The sequence below is a fragment of the Lepidochelys kempii genome, chromosome 18 (genome assembly GCF_965140285.1).
Source record: "Lepidochelys kempii isolate rLepKem1 chromosome 18, rLepKem1.hap1, whole genome shotgun sequence".
In the NCBI taxonomy this organism is placed as follows: Eukaryota; Metazoa; Chordata; order Testudines; family Cheloniidae; genus Lepidochelys; species Lepidochelys kempii.
Window position 1 is genome coordinate 13653744 of NC_136397.1, and position 13154 is coordinate 13666897.

General features: G+C 46.0%; 1 protein-coding gene across 4 annotated transcripts in view; it reads right to left on the reverse strand.

Moving 5' to 3' along the window:
• The window catches only part of PEX14 (peroxisomal biogenesis factor 14), a 158038-nt gene that overhangs the window by 62264 nt on the left and 82620 nt on the right, over positions 1-13154 (reverse strand). For all 4 annotated transcript variants that reach the window (XM_073316932.2, XM_073316933.2, XM_073316931.2 and 1 more), the window contains 3 exons: positions 7015-7100; positions 1452-1554; positions 123-220 (listed from right to left, as the gene is read on the reverse strand). In XM_073316932.2, coding sequence (XP_073173033.2) covers positions 123-220; positions 1452-1554; positions 7015-7100 — 287 coding nt within the window. The remainder of the gene's footprint in view (positions 1-122; positions 221-1451; positions 1555-7014; positions 7101-13154) is intronic.

Below are 13154 nucleotides of genomic sequence, written 5' to 3' on the forward strand. Positions count from 1 at the left end.
GACAAGGCTGCATACAGAAACTGGCCAGATAGGATAAAGTTATGGGTTAGGGAAGCCATGTACACTAAAAAGGGCAAGAGAATTTCTGAAGGGTGGCCTAGCGAAGAGATGGAGGTGTGTACCTTGGCGGCAGCCAGCTCTTGGGTGAGCTCGTGGATTTTCTGCTGTTGCTGCATCAGCAGTTCCTGGACGGAGGCTAAAGTTGTCTGCAACTGAGTTACTGTGGGATGAAAAAGCAGGAGAGTTTCTGTTAAACTGAGAAATACACATACACATGTGCCCTTCCTGCTGTCTAGCTACAAGATGCCTCTATTCCTGCTATATCTAATTTATCTACAGACACCCGCTCGCTCTAGTCCATATAAATTATCTGCACTATGGGTAATCTACCTGCACTGCATCTAACCTCCAGTATTTCTAGTTTATCTTTCCATTGTATAGATGTCTATAGCCCACAGTATATCCGTCCAAAACCTCTCCCTTCTAATTATCTCAGTTTATGATTTGTACATCTCTCTGAACTTATACAATGTCTGTATCATTTATCTACCTTGGGCCTCAGACAGGCACATGATACTTGGGGTTTATCTCTAGTCTGGAAACAGACAGGTGCCTGGATCAATCCCAGGATGTAGTGAGAAAAGAAGGCAAGCCTCTTTTATCCACTTCCTCCACCAGCAGGTCCAGTTAGCACCCTCCCACCATCAGACCACCTGCCCTTTCACCCCATGATGGCAGAAACAAACTTGCCACGCTCTCTCTTCTGCCAACAGCTGGACACACATTTAGCACCCTCTCCTGGATTTCAAGAGAAATCTTCCCAGTGGAAAACTTCCCCTAGAACAGGAACTTGTGTCTGGATGGACGGGGAACTGCCTACAGCTTTGGTGGTTTTATCTGGAGTTTCCATCCAGTAAACAAGTTGATAAAAAAAAAAACTTTATTGGCATGACAGGTAACAGCTAATCTGGGCCATCATTAGGGCACTGGGTAATGAACAGGTGCCCTATGGAGTCAATAACAGAGAAGGTGGCTGGGGTCAGTGGAGGCACAGTAATTACAGACTCTCTTGACCTTGCTTTGGATTCTTGGAGGCAACGGGGGGGAGAAACCACCAAAAAAAAAGCCCCTGAAAACCTCAGAGAAGCAGAAATTAAAAATGAACTTTACAGCCCTCCGAAAGGCTGTCATTTTATTCCCCTTATTAATATTCTGAGGTTGGGAGCCTTTCCGTAAAAACATAATTAATTGAGGCCGCGCCGACAGTAAACAAGCAATTTCAAATTAAACCGAAATGACGGCAGCTTCATTTGCAAATGTGAACAGATTCTCAGAGCAGATAAATGAAGTCACCACATAAAGTGGAGATGGAGGGGGGGGGGTCGAGGTAGGATGGAGGATGCAGGGAGAAGGGCTTTGAGGGGCAAATTGATGGAGTCATTAATCTTTACCTGTCTGTGTCACGCTGCCACTCATCTCAGAAATGTTCGCCTCAATCCTCTGAAGTTGTTTTCTGTCTTCTTTGCCTCCCATGATGAGAGGGAATAGGTACTTCTGCACAGAGCATGGAGATGTTGTTAAGAGATGAGGATATGCAAGGGGTTCCTTCTAACCCGCCCCAAGTACCTCAGAGCCGGCCAGACATCTCTACCCCAATCCCAGAAACTACCATGATCACAGATGGTGAGGAGAGGGGTCCCCTGGAAGAAGGCATTCACATATATCACAAAACAGGATGGCAGGACTTTTGTGCTCTTTTTTCCTGAGGTGCTGAGGGAGGGTCCTTGGATGTATTTAGGAAAATTCTCAGCCTACAGCCCCTTCCCTACCCCCATCCAGAAGGATTTCAATCTCACTGCACTCACCTCTCATGTGACTCTAAATGTACCCACAAGGCAGGAGATGCAGAGCAGGGAGAAGAGGGGAGCACAGATATGGAGGGGCTGGGGGGCATAAGAGTAGAGGGAAGGGGAAATGACAGAGAGTATAGAGACTGGGAGGCAGGATAGTGGCGGTAAAGAGCAGAGATCTGGGGAAATGGGAATGAGAGAGCAGAGGAGATGGAGCAAAGGTAGAGGGGATCTGAGGTAACAGGAATGGAGGCAGAAAGCCATGAAGGCAGGGGCAAGGGAGGTGCTGATACAGAGGTGTCAGGACACTAGAGGAGTGGTGGCAGCTCACTGACAGCATACCCAGTAGCGACTAAATCAAACTCAGCCTCCCCTGGTAGGAGATGGACTTGATCTAACACGTTGTAGCCATCCCTAATTACTGTGACCCCTTCTGGGGCATAGCACACTTGAACTGAGTGTGGAGCGTAACAAGAGCACATTCAGACATAGCATGATTGGGGCAAGAGGGATAAAGGAGAGAGGGGGTTAGCCAGGACACAGCAACAGCCTCAATTACAAGGGAACAGCTTGCCTAAGAGCTCCCTTGTATCCTGGCTTTTGATGTACATGCTTCCAGAGAGACATATTCAAAGATACGGTTCTGAGACAGGCCTGAGGGGTGTGGGACAGCATCCTCCTCCTCTTGAACTAAGTGCTGTTGGTTATATAGAGATCTAGCTGTCTCTGCAGATAGCTATCATATGCATACACAGTCACTCTACTTTCTTCCATCCACCATTCTGAGAAGCAAGCTGCTTCTGATGACTCCCATAGAAAACAAAGTGCAATGAACAGACGCTTCTGTTCTGAACCTCCTGGAACACTCATACCAATGGCTTGGCAAGGAGTCTTTATTTTTGAGATAAGGACCACTAACACAAGCACAAAAATCACATCGTCTGCCAAAGGAATTTATGCACCAGTTGCACTTGGGGAGCTGACCCAAGGCATCTTCGGCTCCCATAAGGGAACAGGGGCCTCTGCTCGATAACCAAGGTGTATTGTATGGTCTGGATTAGGGGTTGGCAAACTTCGGCCCACAGCCCACCAGCGGATTACCCTGATGGGCCGCGTGCCAAAGGTTGCCGACCCCTGGTCTGGATGGAGAGGTGAAGAGGGGATCTGTACACAAAGAGAATGACAGTGGGATGCAGTCTATTGTCACCATCACTGAGACTGTGTAAGAAATTTTAAATAAAAAAATTGATATTTTTGTGGTAGTTGTCATTTTACAATAGCAATAAGGCCCTCCAGGCCAGCCTGTTATGAATCATAGAATCATAGAATATCAGGGTTGGAAGGGACCCCAGAAGGTCATCTAGTCCAACCCCCTGCTCAAAGCAGGACCAATTCCCAGTTAAATCATCCCAGCCAGGGCTTTGTCAAGCCTGACCTTAAAAACCTCTAAGGAAGGAGATTCTATCACCTCCCTAGGTAACGCATTCCAGTGTTTCACCACCCTCATAGTGAAAAAGTTTTTCCTAATATCCAATCTAAACCTCCCCCACTGCAACTTGAGACCATTACTCCTTGTTCTGTCATCTGCTACCATTGAGAACAGTCTAGAGCCATCCTCTTTGGAACCCCCTTTCAGGTAGTTGAAAGCAGCTATCAAATCCCCCCTCATTCTTCTCTTCTGCAGACTAAACAATCCCAGCTCCCTCAGCCTCTCCTCATAAGTCATGTGTTCTAGACCCCTAATCATTTTTGTTGCCCTTCGCTGGACTCTCTCCAATTTATCCACATCCTTCTTGTAGTGTGGGGCCCAAAACTGGACACAGTACTCTAGATGAGGCTTCACCAATGTCGAATAGAGGGGAACGATCACGTCCCTCGATCTGCTCGCTATGCCCCTACTTATACATCCCAAAATGCCATTGGCCTTCTTGGCAACAAGGGCACACTGCTGACTCATATCCAGCTTCTCGTCCACTGTCACCCCTAGGTCCTTTTCCGCAGAACTGCTGCCTAGCCATTCGGCCCCTAGTCTGTAGCGGTGCATTGGATTCTTCCGTCCTAAGTGCAGGACCCTGCACTTATCCTTATTGAACCTCATCAGATTTCTTTTGGCCCAATCCTCCAATTTGTCTAGGTCCTTCTGTATCCTATCCCTCCCCTCCAGCGTATCTACCACTCCTCCCAGTTTCGTATCATCCGCAAATTTGCTGAGAGTGCAATCTACACCATCCTCCAGATCATTTATGAAGATATTGAACAAAACCGGCCCCAGGACCGACCCCTGGGGCACTCCACTTGACACCGGCTGCCAATTAGACATGGAGCCATTGATCACTACCCGTTGAGCCCGACAATCTAGCCAGCTTTCTACCCACCTTATAGTGCATTCATCCAGCCCATACTTCCTTAACTTGCTGACAAGAATACTGTGGGAGACCGTGTCAAAAGCTTTGCTAAAGTCAAGAAACAATACATCCACTGCTTTCCCTTCATCCACAGAACCAGTAATCTCATCATAAAAGGCGATTAGATTAGTCAGGCATGACCTTCCCTTGGTGAATCCATGCTGGCTGTTCCTGATCACTTTCCTCTCATGCAAGTGCTTCAGGATTGATTCTTTGAGGACCTGCTCCATGATTTTTCCAGGGACTGAGGTGAGGCTGACTGGCCTGTAGTTCCCAGGATCCTCCTTCTTCCCTTTTTTAAAGATTGGCACTACATTAGCCTTTTTCCAGTAATCCGGGACTTCCCCCGTTCGCCACGAGTTTTCAAAGATAATGGCCAATGGCTCTGCAATCACAGCCGCCAATTCCTTCAGCACTCTCGGATGCAACTCGTCCGGCCCCATGGACTTGTGCACGTCCAGCTTTTCTAAATAGTCCCTAACCACTTCTATCTCCACAGAGGGCTGGCCATCTCTTCCCCATTTTGTGATGCCCAGCGCAGCAGTCTGGGAGCTGACCTTGTTAGTGAAGACAGAGGCAAAAAAAGCATTGAGTACATTAGCTTTTTCCACATCCTCTGTCACTAGGTTGCCTCCCTCATTCAGTAAGGGGCCCACACTTTCCTTGGCTTTCTTCTTGTTGCCAACATACCTGAAGAAACCCTTCTTGTTACTCTTGACATCTCTTGCTAGCTGCAGCTCCAGGTGCGATTTGGCCCTCCTGATATCATTCCTACATGCCCGAGCAATATTTTTATACTCTTCCCTGGTCATATGTCCAACCTTCCACTTCTTGTAAGCTTCTTTTTTATGTTTAAGATCCGCTAGGATTTCACCATTAAGCCAAGCTGGTCACCTGCCATATTTACTATTCTTTCGACTCATCGGGATGGTTTGTCCCTGTAACCTCAACAGGGATTCCTTGAAATACAGCCAGGTCTTCTGGACTCCTTTCCCCTTCATGTTAGTCCCCCAGGGGATCCTGGCCATCCGTTCCCTGAGGGAGTCCAAGTCTGCTTTCCTGAAGTCCAGGGTCCGTATCCTGCTGCTTACCTTTCTTCCCTGCGTCAGGATCCTGAACTCAACCAACTCATGGTCACTGCCTCCCAGATTCCCATCCACTTTTGCTTCCCCCACTAATTCTACCCGGTTTGTGAGCAGCAGGTCAAGAAAAGCGCCCCCCCTAGTTGGCTCCTCTAGCACTTGCAGCAGGAAATTGTCCCCTACGCTTTCCAAAAACTTCCTGGATTGTCTGTGCACTGCTGTATTGCTCTCCCAGCAGATATCAGGAAAATTAAAGTCACCCATGAGAATCAGGGCATACGATGAATCCAGTAAAGACCAGTAGCTCCTTCCTCAGCATCACTCTGGGCATTTATCAACCCCCCACACCAGCCTTTACAGTACTGAATGGACCAAGAAGGTCAGCATCATTGCTCAACATAGAGAGTCAGGAGCAAGGGGACAATCTGAACAGCTATCTAAGGAGCTACCTTGTGCAATCCTGGGACATACTCCCCATACTGACCCTCCCCAGGCCAAGGTAATTAATAAAAGGGAAAAATAAAAAGGATCAAGGGTGTTTAAAAGAACATTTAGCTTTAAAGATGGGCTTTGCCAAGCACATCAATTTGCCCAATTTAAAAAAACAACAACTCTTTAATAAACCAATTGTTACTTTCCATCTCATTCCAACCTCCCAAACACACACACTTGCAAGTGAAACATAATGTACCAGAGTGAGTGGCTGCTGCACTCCACTGGGGCTGGAGTCACTTGGCCTTTGCCCCATGCCTTGCTATACAACCAATGCTTTGGGTTCTCTCCCAACAGCCTCTATCATGTTACTCCATACAGAACTGGGGAACAGGTCTTTCGTGACGGAGAGTGAGAATATGTCCAGCCAGAAAAATGCAGGGTGGGTGTGTATGTCTACACACTTGCTGTACACATCCACTGGGAAGCTGATAGAGCTGGAGTTAAAAACCTTCCCTTCAACCTCCTGACCAGCCAAAAGAGATGTGTCTCTAGTTCATAGAGTCAATGTGATCTAGTGGTTAAAGCAATGGACTGGACTCGGGACACCTGGGTTCTATTCCTTGTTCAGCCCCTGGCCTGCTGGGTGACCTTGGGCAAGTCACTTCATCTCCCTATGCCAGTTTCCCCATTTGAAAAAAATGGGGATAATGATACTGACCTCATTTATAAAGCACTTTGAGATCTGCTGATGCAAAGCAGTAGATAAGCGCTAGGTATGATTATTATTAGTGTAAGGGTATGTCTTCACTACCTGCCGGATCAGCAGGCTGCGATCAATCCCCAAGCACTCTCCCGTCGACTCCTGTACTCCAGCGCCGTGAGAGGTGCAGGAGGAGTCGACGGGGGAGCGGCAGCAGTCAACTCACCACAGTGAAGACACCGCGATAAATTGATCTAAGTACGTCAACTTCAGCCACATTATTCACGTAGCTGAAGTTGTGTAACTTAGATCGATCCCCCACCCTAGTGTAGACCAGGGCTAAGAGACCTGCTCACCACTTACTGCATTTCCACGTCAGACTGTCCATACAGCTCCACACATACACCCAAAGGAGAACTGGTAAGAGCAGCAGCTCCAAGGATTTCATCGCAACCAAGAGCCAGCATGGAACATGGGCAGCATTACCATGGTTGTTCCGGAGCACCAAGGCACCTTAGGGGAGTAGGGAGAACATCGTTTACCTTGTAGAGCTGGTGGAAGCCAAAGGCAATCCCTGCCATAATGATCGCCAAAGCACCATAGTCTCGCCATCTGGAGCCTGGAGGACCTAATGGCCAAAAGCAAGAGAGAAGCATGGTCAGAACTTGCACACAGCAAGGCCTTCAGGGATTTGCGTGCATCTCACCCAAACACTTAATTCAGGCAAAGGTGGGCAGGGTGGTGTCAACTCGTTTCCTAAAGCTTAACAAGGACTTCAGGGTAACTCCAGAGAGAGTGAGGAAGGGATCAAAATCACGCCGGCAATTAAGAGTCACATCAGCAATCTGCTCTTTTCTTGGAGAGGACCCTCAAATCTCTGCTGCATTGACCCTGGAAAAAGTGTTTGCGCTTGGTCTAGCCCACAAGAGCAAGTTCTGACTGCTTTCATAGATCACTGTTTCTGAAACTGGGGAAGGAGAAGAAATCTCAGGAAGTGGAGGTGGGATAGAGAAAGGAGCAATGTTCTCTGGAAGTGGAGGGAAACTCCTGGATTGGGGAAGGACGACTAAGTGGGTTTACAAGAATAAGGAATACCTAAAAGTGTTCTGTGTCAGTCTTTGTGGATGGCTTCCTGAGAATACAGGCATGAATGGGGATTCCATGGCTTTCTTGGCTGAATTAAGACCAGGGGCCAAGGCATGCCAGTGGTAGCAGAGCTGGAATATGCACTAAGACAACTTTTAGAGAAGGTGGGAAGAGGAGCGTGGGATACTTAACACACAATTTTGCACAGAAGCATAAAGATTCAACAAAGCAAAGCAAAGATTCAGTCCGCTCCTCTCCTGCAAGCAGAATCAGAAGACACCTGTAGTTTTCCACCAGCTTCACCCTTTCACCTCCCCTTGCAGCTCCCATAACACTCTTGCTAAGAATCTTGTACTGCCCCTGGTTTTCATCAATAATAAAGAGGATGTAGAGTGATCTTTCCTAAAGTTTGGTCGCAGGATGTGGGCAGACACCAAAGAGGTGAAGGTTGGCAGGCAGCCTCTAACCAGACAGATCCAAATTTGCACGTAACCTACTAGTGTTTAGGAAACGTAGTCTCCCCTCCAAACTGTCAACTGGACTTCCAGAAGAGAGAGAGGCTTAATGGGTGGAGATAACTGGAAACCTGCCTCTCCTACCTTGCTTGCTCAGTGCTAGGGCCCTACCAAACTCATGGTCCATTTTGGAGAATTTCACGGCCATAGGATTTTAAAAATCACAAATGTCATGGATTTCAGCTATTTATATCTGAAATGTCACGGTGTTGTAATTGTAGGGGTCCTGACCCAAAAAGGAGTTGGGGGGGGTCACAAGGTTATTATAGGGGGGTTGCCGCACGGCTACCCTTATTGCTGCACTGCTGCTGACGGGGCGCTGCCTTCAGGGCTGGGCGCCGGCCAACAGGCTCCACTCTCCAGCCGCCCAGCTCTGAAGGCAGTACAGAAGGAAGGGTGGCAATACTGCAACACCCCTAAAATAACCTTGTGACCCCCCTGCAACTCCCTTTTGGGTAAGGACCCCCAATTTGAGGGTCTCCCCCGTGAAATATGTATTGTATAGGGTAAAAGCACACAAAGGACCAAATTTCACAGGGGGGAGACCAGATTGCACAGTCTGTGATGCATTTTTCATGGTCGTGAATTTGGTACGGCCCTACTCACTGCCCATGGAGATTTCCTGCTGCCTACCCCTTCTTGTAGGTGTCTCATTGCAGGAATTCTTCCGAAACCCCAGCCCCCCAGGCACTATAGATAGAAAATGTACCCATTAAGGAGGCATAATGGGAACCTGCTACCTTTGAGGACATGGTTCCCAGCATACCCACCAAGTGGAAATCTGAGTGAATCAGAAGAAAGCCTGTGCCACTTGAACTGGTAGAATGGATGAACAACAGTAGTCTGGAGAACTAAATGAGTAGGGAACTCTAGAACTCTGCTCAAGATGCAACACCCAGTTCTTAATAACACAATTTTTCTAATCTCATTTCTCAGCCCAAATCTCATCTCATCTCATCACAGCTAAGGCTGGAGTCAAACAAAAGGAAATCTAGTGTCACACTTGGGGGTCAGTGGCTCAATTGGGATTAGAACCCTGGATCTGCTTGGATTTCCAGTTCTCTGTGCTGAACCCCAGACTAAAAACATCATTCCATGACAAAATAACTCAATCGAGGGTGAACTCCCAACCATAAAGGATTAATTAATCCCAGAGGTGCTATGGGTCCCAAATGTGCCATGTGCATGGACTCCCCTAGTTGTCCCCACCTACCCCCCCAGCTGCTCTGACCTCCGGTGGAATTAAGAGACACCTGTAAGTTCCTGTCAGCTTTGCCCTTTCACCTCTCTCATCTCTCCCTCTGTTCCTATAATGCTCGTGCTAAGAACATTTTATTGCCCCCTGGTTTTCATTATTAATGAAAAGGGACCAGAATGATCTTTCCTAAAGTTCAGAGAGTCTATAAAGACAAGAAGCTGAAATGCCATTTTACTCGTTTTAGAGATGTGTGAAACAATTCTGTCTTGTGGCAAAAAAAAAAAAAAAAAGAGAGAGAGACAGAGAGAGAGAAAGAAAGAAACTAAACTGGAAAGGGACACAGGGAGGACTCTGCATCAACCATGTGATATTACAAAGAGGGGAAGGCCACACGGAATCAGAATTGTGCTTAAGATCCCCTCTCAGGCTCTCTCTCTACCAATTGTTATCTAAGCCCAGGATTGAGACTTGGAACTCATGAGCTCTCCTACACTGACTTCCTTCTATGTTCTTGGGCACTTGCCAACTGCCTTGACTTAACCTCTGTGCCTCAGTTTCCCCATCTGTAAAATGGGAATAGTAAGACTTATGCTGTGAGGGTCAATGAGTTAATGTGAAGGAGGTGAAAAGAACTAAGTACTTCAAACCCTACTATTCAGTCAGAAACTGAGCAGTGCTTCCCTCGTTCGTCACTGGAGATACTAGACTTCCATCTGTCCCTCACCACTCAAGGTTTCCATATGCCCATATTGCACTATACCAAGACACACAGTTGTGCTGCTCTAGCTTCTATTCCGAACTAATCATGGGGAAGGAAGAAAAATAACACTTGCCACTTCCATTAAGTGTTCTATCAGAAGGTCTCAGTCCTTCACCAATGTTAAGGAATCTTCACAAGCCCCTGTGAGGCATGGAAAGGATGTTGCACCCTTTTACAGATGGGGAAACTGAGGCTCGGAAAGTTTAAGTGATCTTTTATGGTAGCTCATTTGCTACAGGCAGCTTCATCTATTGGACGGTGATAGCTTGATAAATATTTGCCCAAGGTCACACAGGAACTGTGTATAAAATCTGCATGAATGGAGTCATGGAGAGGGACGCAGACAATGTCTGGGTGATAAGCAAACAGCTTTGCACACCTATTTCAGAAACTCCCCCGAGTTTGCTTGTAATTAAGGGGACTAGAAAGGTAAAAAATATCTAAACCCAATTAATCATTTAAATATTTAAAGTCAGATTTTTGTCCTCACTCCCGGATTAGTGTATTTCATAACACCAGGAGCAGACAGCCTTTTTTTTTTTTTTTTTTAACTGGGGGTTCATTTCAGAGCATGTTTAAACTAGTCAGATTGAGTGATGCTTCCAGCAACTAATCGCATGTCAAATAAAAGATATTTTATGTAATAAATTACCGCTACAAGTAATTCAAATGTCATTTATCAGTTTTATTATCAGTCAGGCAAAGTCTTGTTTCTCTATATTAATCAAAATCAAGCTTTTTTTTTTTTAAGCAGTTTTGACACCTCTTGGCAAAAATACAGGAAAGGAGAGATGGAATTACCCCCATGGAGAAGGGGTGAAATGGTATAGGAGGCACCAAGCTCAAAGACAATGACTGGAAACTTGAGGAATTTAATTCCCTCTGCCCCCAAAAGTTACTGTTGCTGCTCTAAAGCCAAACCAGGGATAGCTTCTACCTCTGGCAAAATCTATGCTATTTTTAAAAACTTACAAGGCTTTTTTTTTTTAAAGTACTTATATGGCTAATAGCTATTGCCAATGAAAGATCAGAATTTACTCTACTGCCTCCACTCCCAGCACAATCTGTGCAGCAGGAGGTATTTAAATCATATAATTTGTTTCCTGCATCATCTCCTTCAGAACAGACGGCATTACCAAGAGCACAGGAGCCCAAGTACAATGGAATCTGGTGAGGCTCACAGGATTTAAGTTCAGCTCTCTGACTGGCCTTTGTCTCTTGAGTACTTTTGAGCACTACCTACAGAGGCGCTCAGATACTATGGTGGTGAGGGTCATACAAGAACACAGAGTAGATAGAGAATAGAAATGGGTTATTTTCTATACAGTGCAGCACCTGATGAATCTACCAAAGATTAAGCGGCTTGGTAAACTATCATGGAAACAACTGACCTGAGACAGATTTGGGCCTTTGAAGAAATATCCATCAAGCTATCACTGTCCAATAGATAAAGCTGCCTGTAGCAAATGAGCTACCTCAAAAGATCATCGGGCCAAGTCTGCAGGGACACACTGTCCTGCAGCAGAGTGTAACCCGCCAGCCATAAGGCGATTCATAGATTATTACTTGTGCATTTCCAACAGTGTGAAAAGCGCTGTATAGGCAGATATGGAGAAAGGCCTATATCTAACTAGACAACATCCAGCAAGGGAGGGGCAAGAGGAATGGCAAAAGCAATGCAACCAAAGGGTGAGGTTAGGCATGCATCTTTTTAATTTCACTATTATTCTTTTTATAATCATACTTTGAGGCTCAGTGCAAATACAAGGGTCTTCAAAGAAGCAATGGGGGGGGAAGGACAGAGGGGTAGAACACTGCCTAAGATGGCCCCATTTGTGCTATTCCATGTGCTTTAGGATTGCTAGAGAACGTAGTGTTTGGTTCACATGTAGAAGACCCCGCACAGTTGCCAACCCCACGAAATCAAAAAGCAAAAGTCGGGTCATAAAAAAAAAAAAAAAAAAAATCACAAGACTGGCTTAAAACTATGAGATTTAAAAAAAAAAAAAAACCCCAACTTTTGAGTTCTTCTCATTTGCCTTCTAATTTTTGAGCCTTTAGGGGCCATGTTTTCAAGCTTGTCTCTGCAATCAGGAAAACTACAAACATACATTTTTTTAAAAAGCAGAGATTCTCACCTATTCGTAGAACTCCGAGAGCCGGGGCTCTAGAGGAATACCATATCGTTCAAAGCTTGTGATAAAGTTGTGCGGGCTGGCAACACTGGCATTGTTTTCCAGTTTACCCTATGTGCCTCCTCACTGCTTTGGTAATTTTAATGGGAATCTATGACATAAACAGAGCACAGACCCTGCCTGTACTGGATCCTGAAATGAGCTAGTTAAAACTGCACTTGGACACAGCTGTCACTAATATGGGGCTAAGTACAGTTTCCCTGACCAAGATAGAGAGGGTCTGGTTTGGGGGTTATTTTCTGTGACCATGATAGCTAGAGATTAGATCGAGACACAAAATTCATATTTCAATCCCCCTTCCCAAATGTCTGGAGGCACTGAAATTTGGATTCTTGTGCAGCCCATTACAGACAGCAAAGCTCTCATTCCAAACCTTCCTCTCGCCACACAAAAGTTCAAGATATGTCAGAATGAGGGAGGTCATTTTGGACCATCTCTAGTGATAGCCACATTGTGCCATAAACTAACCACTCCCACCCAGTGCAAGTCAGCACATGGGTTGTGGAACCATGCTCGAATTCCGCCACTGTGTTTAAACAATGTTGTACCTAGCATGAGGCCTAAATAAAGAGCCAAGTTCTGTGCAAACAATAGAAATACTTTATGCCTCCTTCGGCAATAACACGACCACTTAGCACTTACATGGCGCATTTCATCCTAAGATCTGAAACCACTTTACAAAGGAGGGTAAGTAACATTAACCCTGTTTCACAGAAAGGGTTCCTGAAGCACAGAGGTTAAGTGACTTGCCCAAGGTTACACACCTAAACCAGTGACAGAGCTAGGCAAGCAGACAAGTCACCTGACTCCCAGTTATGGGCCCTATCTGCTGGACCACAGAAAGGACATGGGTAGACGGGTGCATTACCTGCAACACCAGAGAGCATCAACATCATTGCAATAACACTGTTTTAGGAGCTACTGACTG